General features: G+C 43.5%; 1 protein-coding gene across 3 annotated transcripts in view; it reads right to left on the reverse strand.

The window, feature by feature from the left end:
- RAB3GAP2 (RAB3 GTPase activating non-catalytic protein subunit 2) overlaps positions 1-14197 on the reverse strand; it is an 87263-nt gene that overhangs the window by 16990 nt on the left and 56076 nt on the right. For all 3 annotated transcript variants that reach the window (XM_054023561.1, XM_054023560.1, XM_054023559.1), the window contains 7 exons: positions 11113-11326; positions 9561-9658; positions 6373-6478; positions 4335-4495; positions 2352-2568; positions 1806-1979; positions 1592-1698 (listed from right to left, as the gene is read on the reverse strand). In XM_054023561.1, coding sequence (XP_053879536.1) covers positions 1592-1698; positions 1806-1979; positions 2352-2568; positions 4335-4495; positions 6373-6478; positions 9561-9658; positions 11113-11326 — 1077 coding nt within the window. The remainder of the gene's footprint in view (positions 1-1591; positions 1699-1805; positions 1980-2351; positions 2569-4334; positions 4496-6372; positions 6479-9560; positions 9659-11112; positions 11327-14197) is intronic.

The raw sequence follows: 14197 nt of genomic DNA on the forward strand, positions 1-14197 counted from the left end.
TCTCCTCATCTCAAAAAAGATATACTGGCATTAGAAAAGGTTCAGAGAAGGGTAACTAAAATTATTAGGGGTTTGGAACGGGTCCCATATGAGGAGAGATTAAAGAGGCTAGGACTTTTCAGCTTGAAAAAGAGGAGACGAAGTAGGGATATGATAGAGGTATATAAAATCATGAGTGGTGTGGAGAAAGTGAATAAGGAAAAGTTATTTACTTGTTCCCATAATATAAGAACTAGGGGCCACCAAATGAAATTAATGGGCAGCAGGTTTAAAACAAATAAAAGGAATTTCTTCTTCACACAGCGCACAGTCAACGTGTGGAACTCCTTTCCTGAGGAGGTTGTAAAGGCTAAGACTATAACAGGGTTTAAAAGAGAACTGGATAAATTCATGGAGGTTAAGTTCATTAATGGCTATTAACCAGGATAGGTAAGGAATAGTATCCCTAGCCTCTGTTTGTCAGAGCGTGGAGATGGATGGCAGGAGAGAGATCACTTGATCATTGCCTGGTAGGTTCACTCCCTCTGGGGCACCTGGCATTGGCCACTGTTGGCAGGATGCTGGGCTGGATGGACCCTTGGTCTAATCCAGTATAGCCTTTCTTATGTTCTTATGAAGAACTTCCCCCTTTTCCCAATAAGACTAACATTGTCTTTCTGTCTGGCATGAACAAGCCTTCCTGTCTTGGTGGATGGTATCCTATACTCCTAGCATCTAAGACAGAGGTGGGCAAACTACAGCCAGCAGGCCAGACTCTCCTGCCCAGCCCCTGAGCTCCTGGCCCGGGAAGCTAGCCCCTGGCCCCTCCCCTGCTGTTCCCCCTTCCCCGCAGCCTCAGCTCGCCCCGCCGCAATGCTCTGGGTGGCGGGGCTGCAAGCTCCTGGGGCAGTGCCGCTGCAGAGCCCAGCCTGACCTGGTGCTCTGTGCTGCATGGCTGTAGCGCCGCCAGCCACCGGTGCTCCAGGCAGCACGGTAAGAAGGCAGGGAGCGGGGTGGGTGGGAGAGTTGGATAGAGGGCAGGGGAATTCGGGGGGGTGGTCAGGGGGCGGGGGTGTGGATGGGATCAGGGCAGTCAGAGGGCGGGGAACAGGGAGGTTGAATGGGGGTGGGAGTCCGGGGGGGCAGTCAGGAAGGAGGGGGGGTTGGATGGGGTGGTGGTGGGCAGTCAGGGGACAGGGAAAAGGGGTGGTTGGATGGGGCAGGGGTTCAGGGGGGCAGTCAGGAAGGAGGGGGGGTTGGATGGGGTGGTGGGGGGCAGTCAGGGGCGGGGGTTCTGAGGGCGGTCAGGGGACAGTGAGCCGGGCGGGGGGGGGTGGGGTGGATGGGGCAGGGGGAGCAGATAGGGGGTGGGGTCTGGGCCACGCCCCCTTCCCCTAACCAGCCCTCTATACAATTTCAAAAACCTGATGCGGCCCTCAGGCCAAACAAAGTTTGCCCGCCCCGATCTAAAGACTTTTTTCTTAATTACTTAACTTTGTGCTCCCCATTTATCACAGTCCAATTTTGATTAATTTCCTTTAAAAAAAAGTTTAGCTTCAATTAGTAAATTACACACAAGTATAAGTATACCAAAAAAATTAGATCACATTACCTCCGGATCTTTATTCCATTGCACTACATATTCCCAACAACAATGCGTGTGTAGTATATCCAATTCAAGACTACAAGGAAACTGCTGATATGCTAAATGCAGCAACTCTAAAACATAATTGAAGAAATTAGAGACAACTTTTTCATCCTATTCATAATTTCTACTAATTAAAAACAACTCAGTCCCCTGAGAAGAAATTATTTTGTATTTTTACCTAGGATTGTTTCCATGCCCGTCTCTGCTCCTGGTTTCTCAAGGGAAACATTCCTGTCAATTTCTACAGGTTCCTCTGTACTTTCTGTCTCTTTTTTCCGTTGTGCCAGCTTCAGTATTATGGGACTGAAGTCTTGTTTGAAAATCCATTTTGCTACACTGTCAGCAATACCTCCTAAGATGCAAAAGGAAAGTATAAGGCACAGTCAAAGTTTGCCAGCTACATTTTAGAGGTAGTAAACTTGGATCTAAAACATAGATAACAAGGGAAGAGACTCATTTATTTGTTAACACAAATCATTAATTGTATAATTTTTATGTCAATTAGAAGATCTCAATCAAGTAATTGGTTAGAAGCCTACAATGCAGTCTCCAGAAAAGAAATGAAGTATGTAATTTTTACTATTTTAAAATAATTAATTTAATTAACATAACCCCAGTGGGACTACTCCCAAAATAAGGTGTCATTCACTGGAGTAAGAGTAATAGAATCTGGCACTGAGTTCAGTGAGAAAGTTAATCAAATCTGCTTTGCAAGAGAGTATACCTTTCCCTCCTTCAAGCAACTTCTTTACAGAGAGTCTGCAGAGTGGCTCAGCCTGCAGAGATGATACTCTGGTTGTCCTTGTTCTCACTTTACTGTGCAATAGTATCTGAAGTATGAGACAATCTTCTAATTGTTTCAGCAGAAGTTTCCAATATTCAGTATCAAGGGAAAGTGCTTCCCAGGAATCTGTGTCAGCACCTACAACTGTTTGGGAAAACTAACAAAGGAGGTTGTTTGTGAGCTTTCTGCAGACCCAGCTGTAGATGGAGAATGAACAGTTACACAAAATAAATCAATATTCAAATTCGCTCACAGGTCTTACAATTTCTTAAATAGACGTATACATGTAAAAGTATCCACATAAAATGTGCAAACCTCAGTCTGTCTCTGGCCAAACATCAACCTGTACACCAGACGCCCTCTTACACCTACTTTCCCTACATCATATTCATTTTGAACATGGGCTACAAAAAAAAAAAAAAAAAAATTACCACCCTTTCCTCACCAACTACTTTCCATTGATACCAATATCTTGCACATTTACCCTTCATACACAGACGTAACCTTCCACCATTTCAACTTCCCACTATATCCAAAATTCCAAAACATTTCACCTAAATACAGTTCTATCATCTTTTCTATATAAAAACATCATGATTTTAGATTGTGATATCTTTGTGCCTTCCATGTCTATAAGCAATGCTTTGTTTTGCATTGAAAACCTGGGAACCTGCAAATACCTTTTGCAATCAATGGTGCAAAGTTCCAATTTCTAGCTCTGTAGAGTCATGATGAGATATTGGACCCTAAAGCTGTCAGCTGTCCAGGTCTGAATATCAACTAGGCCTCAGATCAATATATTTCTTGGGAGGAAATTCCACTTTGGGGAAAAGGAAGAAAACTTTTGTGGTGGTTAGATTTTTATTATTATTATTATTTTTAAATTGGGGCTGTTTGAAATTTAAGGGTGGATTTGAAATATTAGTCTAAATCTTGGCAAAGACGGATTAGTGAGCAGAATACGTGCACGGCATTAAAAATGGGTGCGCAATAAATACAATCCATCACATCAATGGGTGAATTAGAGCAACATTAATGGGACACATTCACTTAAAAAAAAAACCAAGCTTCTGTTTAATATTTTTAGCCCACTGTTTCAATTAGCAGATACAATTACTACTATAACAGATTAGAAACAAAATGATTCCCCTCTCCTCGCCCCCCAGTAGACTTTGGGGGAAATTTACAAGGCACTTAAATTCCAGCTACTCTGTCAACATAGGGCGTAAGTGATGCATAAGTCTCATGCTGGACCTCTGTGCAGGAGTGAATTTCAGCCTTTGGATATTTGACAGCAGTTTGTGTACAGTCAGTTTCACACTTTCTCCTGTATAGTTAATTTTTTCTCTTGCTGAAAAGACCCTTCTTATAAACAACAAGAGAGCAGCATAATGCTTTTAACGCTTAAAAAAATCTGATTATTATGGAAGGGGATTTAGATAATCAGGAAGTTTTTTTTTTTTAATTAGTCAATTTAAAAATATTCACACTGTCAGAAATTGGCAGTTAGGCAGGCTGAGTATCCAAAACAACTTAAAAGTTTAGTTTTTGAAATCAAACTAGGCTTCCAGCTGGTGTCCCTCTAAGTGTCTCTTTTGATCCTGCAAAACTTCGACTTATTCAATGTCAAGAGACACTCGTCAAGTCACACTGTAAAACATACTGTAGGTATCTCCAGATAGACACTGCAAGCTATTACGGTATACAATTCATATACCTTGGCAGATTAATTTGCAAGTTCAAATACAAGTTTCCAGGCTTTTGTTCCTTTGAATCCTATCCCAGAGCATTGTGTGTTTTGTGCTGGTTTCTGAGTGTTACTGAGTGAATGGCAGGATATTCCTCCCCTCATAAGGGCAGGAGCTTTGCATGAATCTGATACAATTATTGCTGAAGGGAGGGAGAAGTCTCAGATTTACTTACTTTTTTTTCTGCCATACTGTCAGTGATCTGTGCAGTTACAGAATGCCCAACGTGTGCAGATAATAAGGCAGCTCCATTATTTTCAGACTGAATACAAGCTGTGCGCATTTGCTGCCACCAGGGGGAAACTGATTGAGAATCCCAAGACTCATCTATCGCAACTGTAGAAACAAAGGGAGGAGAAAAGATCACCTGGCTGTGTTAAGAGATAAACTAGCAGAATAACAACTTGACTTTGGAAGCTGAATTTGCCTTTAACCGTTAAAACGTAAGGTGGTTAAATACCGCATCTGTAACTGAACAAATTCACTTAATCTGTAATAGCCACCAAGTTATCTCTCTCAACTTTTCACCCACAATTTCTAGATCTCAACCAGCCTTTATAATGAAGTGCAGAGTACAAACTACTGAGATTTCATCAAGTCCTGGTTGAAGGTTTGCAAAATATGATACAAGTCACCAGGCAGTGAAGTCTGCTGTACATTTCTAATGTATCCAGTGGATAATATAACTATAAAGTGCAGTGCTGTACTAGGGTTGCCAACTTTCTAATCCCACAAAACCAAACACCCTGGCCCCGCCCCTTCCCCAAGGCCCCACCCCCACTCACTACATTCCCCCTCCCTCAGTGGCTCACTCTCCCTCATCCTCACTCACTTTCACTTGGCTGGGGTTGGGGTGCAGGAGGGGGTGAGGGCTCTGGCTGGATGTGGGGTTTGAGGTATAGGAGGGGGTTCCAGGCTGGGCGGTGGAGCTGAAGGGTTTGGAATGTGGGAGGGGGCTGCGGGTTGAGGCAGAGGGTTTGGTTGTGGGAGGGGGTACAGACTCTGGTCTGGGGGTGAGAGTCTGGGCAGGGGCCGGGGATGAGGAGTTTGGGGCACAGGAGGGGGCTCCAGCCTGGGGGGTGGGGCTGAGGGATTTAGAGTGTAGGAGGGGGCTGGGAGTTGAGGCAGGGGGTTGGGGTGCAGGCTCTGGGGTGGGGGTGAGAGTCTGGGCAGGGGCCGGGGATGAGGAGTTTGGGGCACAGGAGGGGGCTCCAGCCTGGGGGGGTGGGGCTGAGGGATTTAGAGTGTAGGAGGGGGCTGGGTGTTGAGGCAGGGGGTTGGGGTGCAGGCTCTGGGGTGGGACCAGGTGTTTGAGGTGCAGGAGTGGGCTCTGGGTTTGGGGGGACTCAGAGCTGGGGAAGGGGCTTAGGGTTGGGGTGCAGGCTTCCCTCAGGTGGCTCCCAGTCAACAGCACAGCAGGGCTAAGGCAGGCCCCCAACCTGTCCTGACACTGCGCTGCACCCCGGAAGCGGCCAGCAGGTCCGGCTCCTAGGCGGGGGAAGGGAAGGGACAAGGCTCCGCGCACTGCTCCCACCCACAGGCACCACCACCCCAGCTCCCATTGGTTGCGGTTCCCGGCCAATAGGAGTGCGGACACCTGGCAACCCTATGCTGTACTGAAGTTGCAGAGATGTGCAGTCAGTAAATGCTCCAGAGCAATGATCTCAAAATGGATGTTGTAGTTGTTGTAATGGGGCTGAACAAAGGCATTCTGGAAGGCTTGAATAGGAGGGGAATAATTAATAAGTATGGATAAAAACAACCACCACACACATCAGACCCAGGATCAAGAACTTTTGAGGGGGAAGAACCCCCAAATGCACTCCACTACAGGACTGTTCTCAGAAGCCAAGGTGGTGGCTGTAGAGAGAATGGGACATGGTTTGAAAAGGGATATCATTAAAAGAAAAAGAAAAACCAAAATATTTTTTAAAAAAGGAAATCCCTCCAGAGACATCAATCACTTCAAACTGACACTGGAACCAAGGTCCTTAAATCTCAGTGGTTCCAAGCCAAAATTTCAAATCTTCCAGTCACTATAAGGGGAAAGTCTTGAATTGTAATTTTAAATAACCCTATGATTTGATTATTATAAAATGCAATCAAGCAATATTTAGTTGGGTTTGCTTTATTTACAGAGCAGTACAGATTGTCAGAGTGAATACTAATTTTATCTGACAGTGATATTTTAAGATTATGAATGTGTATTTCACCTTTCATTTTGCTCAGAAGGGACAGCATAGTGTGAAGACAGCAGATAGACTGTGGTTCATCTAGAATATCTTTTTCCTTGGAAAGCCACACACTGAGAAGCAGAGACTGGGGGGGAAAAAGTGGAATATTTATTACATCAAACGTTATTACTCCTTAGGGTTGAGTGAAAATGTATGATCCCCGAAACCATGTTATAATACATCAACACAAAGAGTTTATTGGTGTGCTGCAGACGATACGTCACATGACAATGCTTTTAAGTGTAACAGTACCACATTTCAGCAATCTTTCAATTACAAAAAAAAGATCCTCTGGGACAAACTCCTCTCATGAACTGGCAGACAGACAATTGCAGTAAAACAGCCAATCTCAACCTGGACAAAATTAGTATCAGGTTATTATACAGATTGCAAAATAAAGGCAGGGAGCAGCAGTTTCTTAATAGGAGAAAAGATTAAGATCAGTGCTTCAGTCATAAGTCTGGGGTAGGAAAGTGACAGAGTTAGGAGAAGAGGAAACATGCAAGAGGCAATGAACATCGGCTGCAAGAAATGAGCATATGTAGTTGAAGTTAAAAGTACACATATAGTACAGAAGCCAAACTAGGATTTGGTGGTGGTGGTTGGTTTTGTTTTTGTTTTTTTGTTTTGTTTTTTTTTGGGGGGGGGGGAGGGGTAATTCACTGATCAAATAAATTGTTTTCTAAAATTAAAGGAGTTATAGTAAGGCAAGTAATGAATGTTAGCTAAACAAGTAGTTATTTGTAGAGGACTGTATATTAAGATTTGTAAAAGGTAATACAAGGGTTTGATGCATTTAATATTAGTGACTGAAAAACCAGTTTAACTATTATGTCATCTTCTCAACCCAGCTACAAAGAGTCCTGTGGCACCTTATAGACTAATAGAAGTACTGGAGCATAAGCTTTTGTGAGTGAATACCCACTTCATCAGACGCATGTGGTGGAAATTTCCAGAGGCTGGTATAAATATGCATGCAAGAATCAGTCTAGAGATAACGAGGTTAGTTCAATCAGGGAGAATGAGGCCCTCTTCTAGCAGTTGAGGTGTGAACACCAAGGGAGGAGAAACTGCTTTTGTAGTTGGCTAGTCATTCACAGTCTTTGTTTAATCCTGAGCTGATGGTGTCAAATTTGCAACTGAAGTTCGGCACTTTCTCTTTGGAGAAAGTTTTTTTGCTGCAGGATGGCTAATTACTCTATAGACTTCTAATTATATTTGAATTCAATTAACCCTTTAGTATCAAGAGTCACAATTCCTAATACTCATGCAAAACAACAGAAATGTTGAGAAATAGCTAGTTTAGATGTTCTAAACATCATAGTGCAATGTTAATTAAGAAATTTCTTGTGTGTGTAGTTGAACAAACCTATAAATTACAGAAGGCAGTTACTTTACATTAAGCTTTGGTAGTCTTTGTGATCTTTCCAAAATTGCAAGTAATGGTATTCATGTTTATTTGGACACAAGATGCTGACTGAGTGATTCCTCTAACAATCACCCCAAAACTACTACAGAGATTATGGCAAACTGTGCTGCTCTCTGGCAGACTCTCACTTCATGAACACACAGTCTTGAGTCAGATACTCTACCTTAATAAAGGTTACATGAATGGAATTGAATACTTGCAACATGCAAAATACAAATGGCAAATAAAAGTGATTCAACTCTGAAAAATGACTAAATTAGACATTAGGAATATTAAACATTTTCCATCTTAGTATGTCTTTGCCTAGATAATTACAAATTTAATCAGTAACAAACCTATTACTAAATTTGCAGAATGTAGCGCTTTAGATTGTAACCTGGTATTAAATCCTACAGAAGACTGAAGCCAGGTCTATGCTAGAAGCTTTGGCCAGAATAGCAATGTTGGTTAGTTGTGTTATTTTTTTCTATGCTTGCAAAAGCCCTACTGTAGACAAACGAATACCAGCATAAAAGTGCTTGTACTGTAGGGCTTATTCCACTCGCTAAACAGGTATAAACTGTAACACACAAAAGCACTTCCTTGCAGATGTAAGGTGCATCTATACTACGAGCATTTTGCCAATATAGCTATACTGCCAAACTTTTAATTATAGGTTAGGCCTTAGTAATCTGTTAAAACCTCAGTTGACTATCAAGCTGCCTTTAATTACACCTGCGTTGGAGGTAAAACTTAACAGCAGAGCAGGTTACAGGAGGGGGGGGGAAAACAGGCAAAATATCTACTCTGCACTATAAAAAATGGTCTGTGCATTTCATAACAAGCCAATTTTTTTTTTTTTCCCCCTTGAACATGAGGGTCTGTCAGGACCCTAAAGTGGGACATAGCCTAGTGTACTGCCTTTACTCTAAAGAGACATTGTCAGCTTAAAGAAACTCATACCCTATATATAAATCTACCTACCTATATGATGTAGATCAAAAGATTTTTTAAAAATCTAATCTATTTGCCACTACACATGCTGTGTTCACTATTTGAAGCTCTCTCAGGTTAAATGAAGAAAATCAGTTAGTCAGTTTCACTTTCAAGTTCTTATTGCTTTAGTGCTTGGGTTTCAAGCACTGCAGGGAATGTTTAGTTTAAAAATGATTACTTTCACTGGAATTTAAAAGATTAGCCTTAAAAAATGCATTTTTAAAAAACAGTTTTGAAATTACATTTATTTTTTAAAATAATTTCTCACTTGTTTATAACAACTTTTTCTATGTTTGAAATGAAAATGTTTCCTTACCATGTCTCATTCCTCAAAAATATGTATTGCACTTGGATTTATTGTTTATTTTCTGGTATGAAGTATATTATTTCTCACAGCAAAAGAGCCATGAAGAAAACATCTTTAAGATGGCATATGTGTATTCCTGAATATATACATTATATAGTAATTAAGCTGAAGAAATCAGGGGCCAGAACTTAAATGTTTCTATTTTATCCTGAGTTGTACCCATTTTATTACATAACATAATTGACTTAATGCTCTCAAAAGTCCCATTAAGATCTGAGGGATTTACAGACCTGGAAAAGGGCAGAAGGCCAGACACTAACATGCTAAGTATACATGGTTACACCCAGCGCTTAAAAGTCAATATTGTAAATTGGGAAATTTTTTCAGCATTGACATGTTTAAATTCATGAATATTTTGGGTAAAAAGCAGGAAACACAATTAAATCAGTATCTTACCAATAATAGCTGAGGGCTAAATCCTGCAGACTCCAGTGTATGGCACATTTCCTCTGTGGAACTCTCTCCACACAAACATTTCCAGAAAAAAAAGCTCCCTAAAAAACAAACACCACATCAACTTCATCTACAATGATCAAACACTCAACATGCAGAAGACCGGTTCACCAGACAGATCAGGACTTACTGGGCTTGAGGCAAGGGAGCTTTGGGCAGACAGTGGAATATCCTAATATTTTTAACTTTCCTGGGAAGGAAGAAGGAAAGGCTCACTGACCTGCCCAGGTCACAGCCTTTCTTTGGCTGGTGGGGAGCCTGTGGATCCATAGACAGACAAGGAGACACTTCCGGACAGCTATCAGGAAGTGGGATACACAGAGCAGCACTGTTTGGAATGACTATTTTACTCTTACTTCTTTTTTTCCAAAAACAAGGAAGAAGGGAAGGCAAGTAGAGTATGTGGACAAACAGCTATATAACAATGTACCAATTCAGATTATACGTATTATCATTCAATATAGAGAAGAGTTTAAAAAGTAGAGTATGTATGACAGCAAATTTAGCTGCCAAATAATCCATGCCTGTGTGCCATAGGACCCAGCATAGAGAACCAGAGCTATTTTTGCTGACTCACTCTGGTGTCAGATCATGAGAGTCCTATTAGTATACAAATGATTGGATGTGTCTGAGGCAGAGGGAAATAGGGGCATAGGGGCTCTCTTCTAGGAACAAAGCTAAACTCAGGAGAAAGTTTACATTAGGGTTTGTTTTGTTGTCATTATTTATACCACCAGCTTACAGTAGCTCAGTTATTGAGACAGCTTGTCTATTGGTGGTTATGGTCAGCGAGACACTTGGTGACTGTCCTGGTTTTAAAACCCAAGTACAATATTTTGGAGGAGACAGAGGAAAAGTCCACTGAAGTAGACTCTCGGCTACCCTAGAAAGGGCCTTTGGTGTTCACACAGACAAAGGTAGGCACCCCTGGAATTCTTCAGCTCCAGTTCCCCTCATGAGCCATTTGCCTCACAAATATGTTAATTTGGTATTTGTTAAATAGTTGGGCAGAAGGGCCTAATCTGACATCTGCTAATATGAGGTGCCCTTTGCAGGTGGGGAGTGGCATGAGGGAGTGAGATAGGTGGGCAGTTGAGAAATACTTTCCTTCTCACTCCAAGGAGGCAGCTTGGTACAGGAGGTTGAGAGGCAACACACTGATGTTAATATGATGTTAACTAATAAATTTGTTAGTCTCTAAGGTGCCACAAGTACTCCTGTTCTTTTAACACACTGATGGGAATTCCAGCACCCTGTGTCCTGCAGCTAAGGAGAAAGTGCGGGTTTCTTGCCCTAGCAATACCCCTTGATCTAACTGGAGAGCCTCTGCCTTCTTTTATTTCAGTGTCTAATTAATAAATATAGTCCTCTGGCTAGTAAATATCCATCCAGTAAATGTTTTGAGCCCTGTCTTACCCAGCTTTTAAAGTTAAAGTTAGACTAAAACAGAATGAAGCATTAATCTGGCAAACACTAGTCCTTCAAGAGCTCTTACCTAAAGCCACGTATTCTCCTTCATCTAGTTTCTTCACTAGAATCATGTCCTTTTCATATTCTAAATACTCCAAGAACATTTTCACAGGCAATATACCATCTTTGTCATCAGCAAATCGAACGGTGGTTTGGGTGTTCTCTTGCTTGTAGTTTTCCAATAACGTCTGGAGCCTAGCAAACTCTTTGTCATCCAGCCTGAGTAGTTTAGCCAAATCCTTAAAAGCAGAAAGATTAAAACTACAGTAAATAATGACCCTATGTAAATTTATATTTGGAGATATAACCTACTTATTCCCCACATCCAATTTCTCTCCGCTGTACGTGACTAAAGTTTTTTTTAATTAGCCAAAAATCCTTGAGAAAGCAGCCACCTTGCAAATAGGGCAGACATATTGCAAGATTCTGTAATGTATACACAGAGACTTCTGTAATGATACTAAAAGTAACCCAAAATATGAAGTAGAATATTTTGTACATCTATTTAAAGTACTAGACACAGGGAAGATTTGGTCATAAGTTAGTTTCCAGAACTAATTCCTCCTCCCAAAAAGAATAAAGAAAAGCCTTCTGCACTAAGGACAAATGATTGGAGTCAGGAGACATGAGTTCTATTCCTGGCTCTGTCTCACACATTAAGTGACTAAGACCTTGTCTACACTAAATGGAAAAGTTGATCCAAGCTATGCAATTTGAGTTACGTGAATAGCGTAACTCAAATCGACATAGCTTAGATCTACTTAGGTCCACACTATGCGATGTCAACGGGCGACGCTCTCTCGTCGACCCCCCTTACTCTTCTCGATCAGGTGGAGTACAGGAGTTGACGGGAGAGCAATTGGTGGTCAATTTAGTGTGTCTTCACTAGACCTGCTAAATCGACCGCCAATGCATCAATCACCACAGCGTTGATCCTCTGTTAAGTGTAGACCAGCCCTAACACAATGTTTTTAGGAGGCTCAATTAATTAGCATTTGCACAGCATATGAGATCATTGAACAGAAGGTGCCCTAGCCAGGTATTTAAGTGTTTTTGCCTCAGTTCTGCCATCTTATGGTCTTCATCTCCAACTCCCCAAAATGTGTAATTGTTAGGGCTGTCAATTTAATCACAGTTAACTCACGTGATTAACTAAAAAAATTAATCACAATTAAAAAAATGTATCGCAATTAATCACAGTTTTAATCAAACTGTTAAAAAATAATAGAATACCAATTGAAATGTATTAAATATTTTAGGATGTTTTTGTACTTTTCAAATATATTGATTTCAGTTACAACACAGAATGCCCAGTGTACAGTGCTCACTTTATATTATCTTTTATCATCATTTTCACAGTGGAAATATTTGTAGACAAAACATAGTATTTTTCAATTTATCTCATACAAGTACTGTAATGTAGGGTTACCATATTTCAGCAAGCAAAAAAGAGGACGGGAGGAGCCCCGCCCTAGCCCCGCCCCTGCCCCTCCCACTTCCCGCCCCCCCAGAACCCCCAACCCTCCCCCCGTTCCTTGTCCCCTGACTGCCCCCTCCTGGGACCCCTGCCCCTAACTGCCCCCCAGGACTCCACTCCCTATCTAAGCCTCCCTGCCTCTTGTCCCCTGACTGCCCCAACCCTTATCCACACCCCCACCCCCAGACAGACCCCTGGGACTCCCACGCCCCATCCAACCACTCCCCACCCCCTGACAGCCCCCCCCCGAACTCCCAACCCATCTAAACCCCTCTGCTCCCTGTCCCCTGACTGCTCCGATCCCTCTCCGCACTCCTGCCCCCTGACAGCCCCCCCCAGAACTCCCAACCCATCTAAACCTCTCTGCTCCCTGTCCCCTGACTGCTCCGATCCCTCTCCCCACTCCTGCCCCCTTGACAGCCCCCCCAGAACTCCCAACCCATCTAAACCTCTCTGCTCCCTGTCCCGACTGCTCCGATCCCTCTCCCCACTCCTGCCCCCTGACAGCCCCCCCCAGAACTCCCAACCCATCTAAACCTCTCTGCTCCCTGTCTCCTGACTGCTCCGATCCCTCTCCCCACTCCTGCCCCCTGACAGCCCCCCCCAGAACTCCCAACCCATCTAAACCTCTCTGCTCCCTGTCTCCTGACTGCTCCGATCCCTCTCCCCACTCCTGCCCCCTGACAGCCCCCCCCCAGAACTCCCAGCTCCCCACCCCCCTGCTCCTTGTCCCCTGACTGCCCCTTCCTGGGACCCCTGCTCCTAACTGCCCTCCAGAACCCCACCCCTAAGCCTCCCTGTTCCTTGTCCCCTAACTGCCCCCTCCTAAGACCCCCCCCAACTGACCCCCAGGACCCTACCCCCTACCTGTACCCTGACTGCCCAAAACTTTCTCCACCCCCCCCCAAAAGCCCCCCCCCCCCCCCCCCGTTTCTTGACTGCCCCCTCCAGAACCTTCCTGCCCCCGGTCCCCCTTACCCTGCTGCTCAGAACAGGGTGTTGGGCTCTGTGCGAGCCGAGCCGGACACGTGGCTGCGCTTCCCAGCACAACAAAACCCGGTCCCTGGCCCTGCACAACAAAACCCGGTCCCTGGCCCTGCACAGTGCTGCCGGACCGGGTTGCAGGAGAGGCCAACTCAGAATGCAGGGCGGCTCCGGCTCCTCTACAGCTGCTCAGGAGTCCAGCCCGGGATTTTTCTGCAGCCCTCCCAGCCGCTCGCTCTGCCGGGGGAGGGGGAAATCCCGGACATTGTGAGTGCTTTACAAATTCCCCCCGGACGCTATTTTTAGCGCGAAAAGGAGGACATGTCCGGGTAAATCCGGACGAATGGTAACCCTATGTAATGCAATCTCTTTATCATGAAAGTGCAACTGACAAATGTAGATTTTGTTTGTTATATAACTGCGCTCAAAAATAAAACAGTGTAAAACTTCAGCACCTACAAGTCCACTTAGTCTACTTCTTGTTCAGCCAATGGCTAAGACTAACAAGTTTGTTTACATTTAGGGGCGATAAGGCTGCCTGCTTCTTATTTACGTCATCTTAAAGTGAGAACAGGCGATCGTATGGCACTTTTGTAGGCGGACAGATATGTTAAACATTCGTATGCTCCTTCATGCTTTGGCCACCATT

The sequence above is a fragment of the Malaclemys terrapin genome, chromosome 3 (assembly GCF_027887155.1).
Source record: "Malaclemys terrapin pileata isolate rMalTer1 chromosome 3, rMalTer1.hap1, whole genome shotgun sequence".
In the NCBI taxonomy this organism is placed as follows: Eukaryota; Metazoa; Chordata; order Testudines; family Emydidae; genus Malaclemys; species Malaclemys terrapin.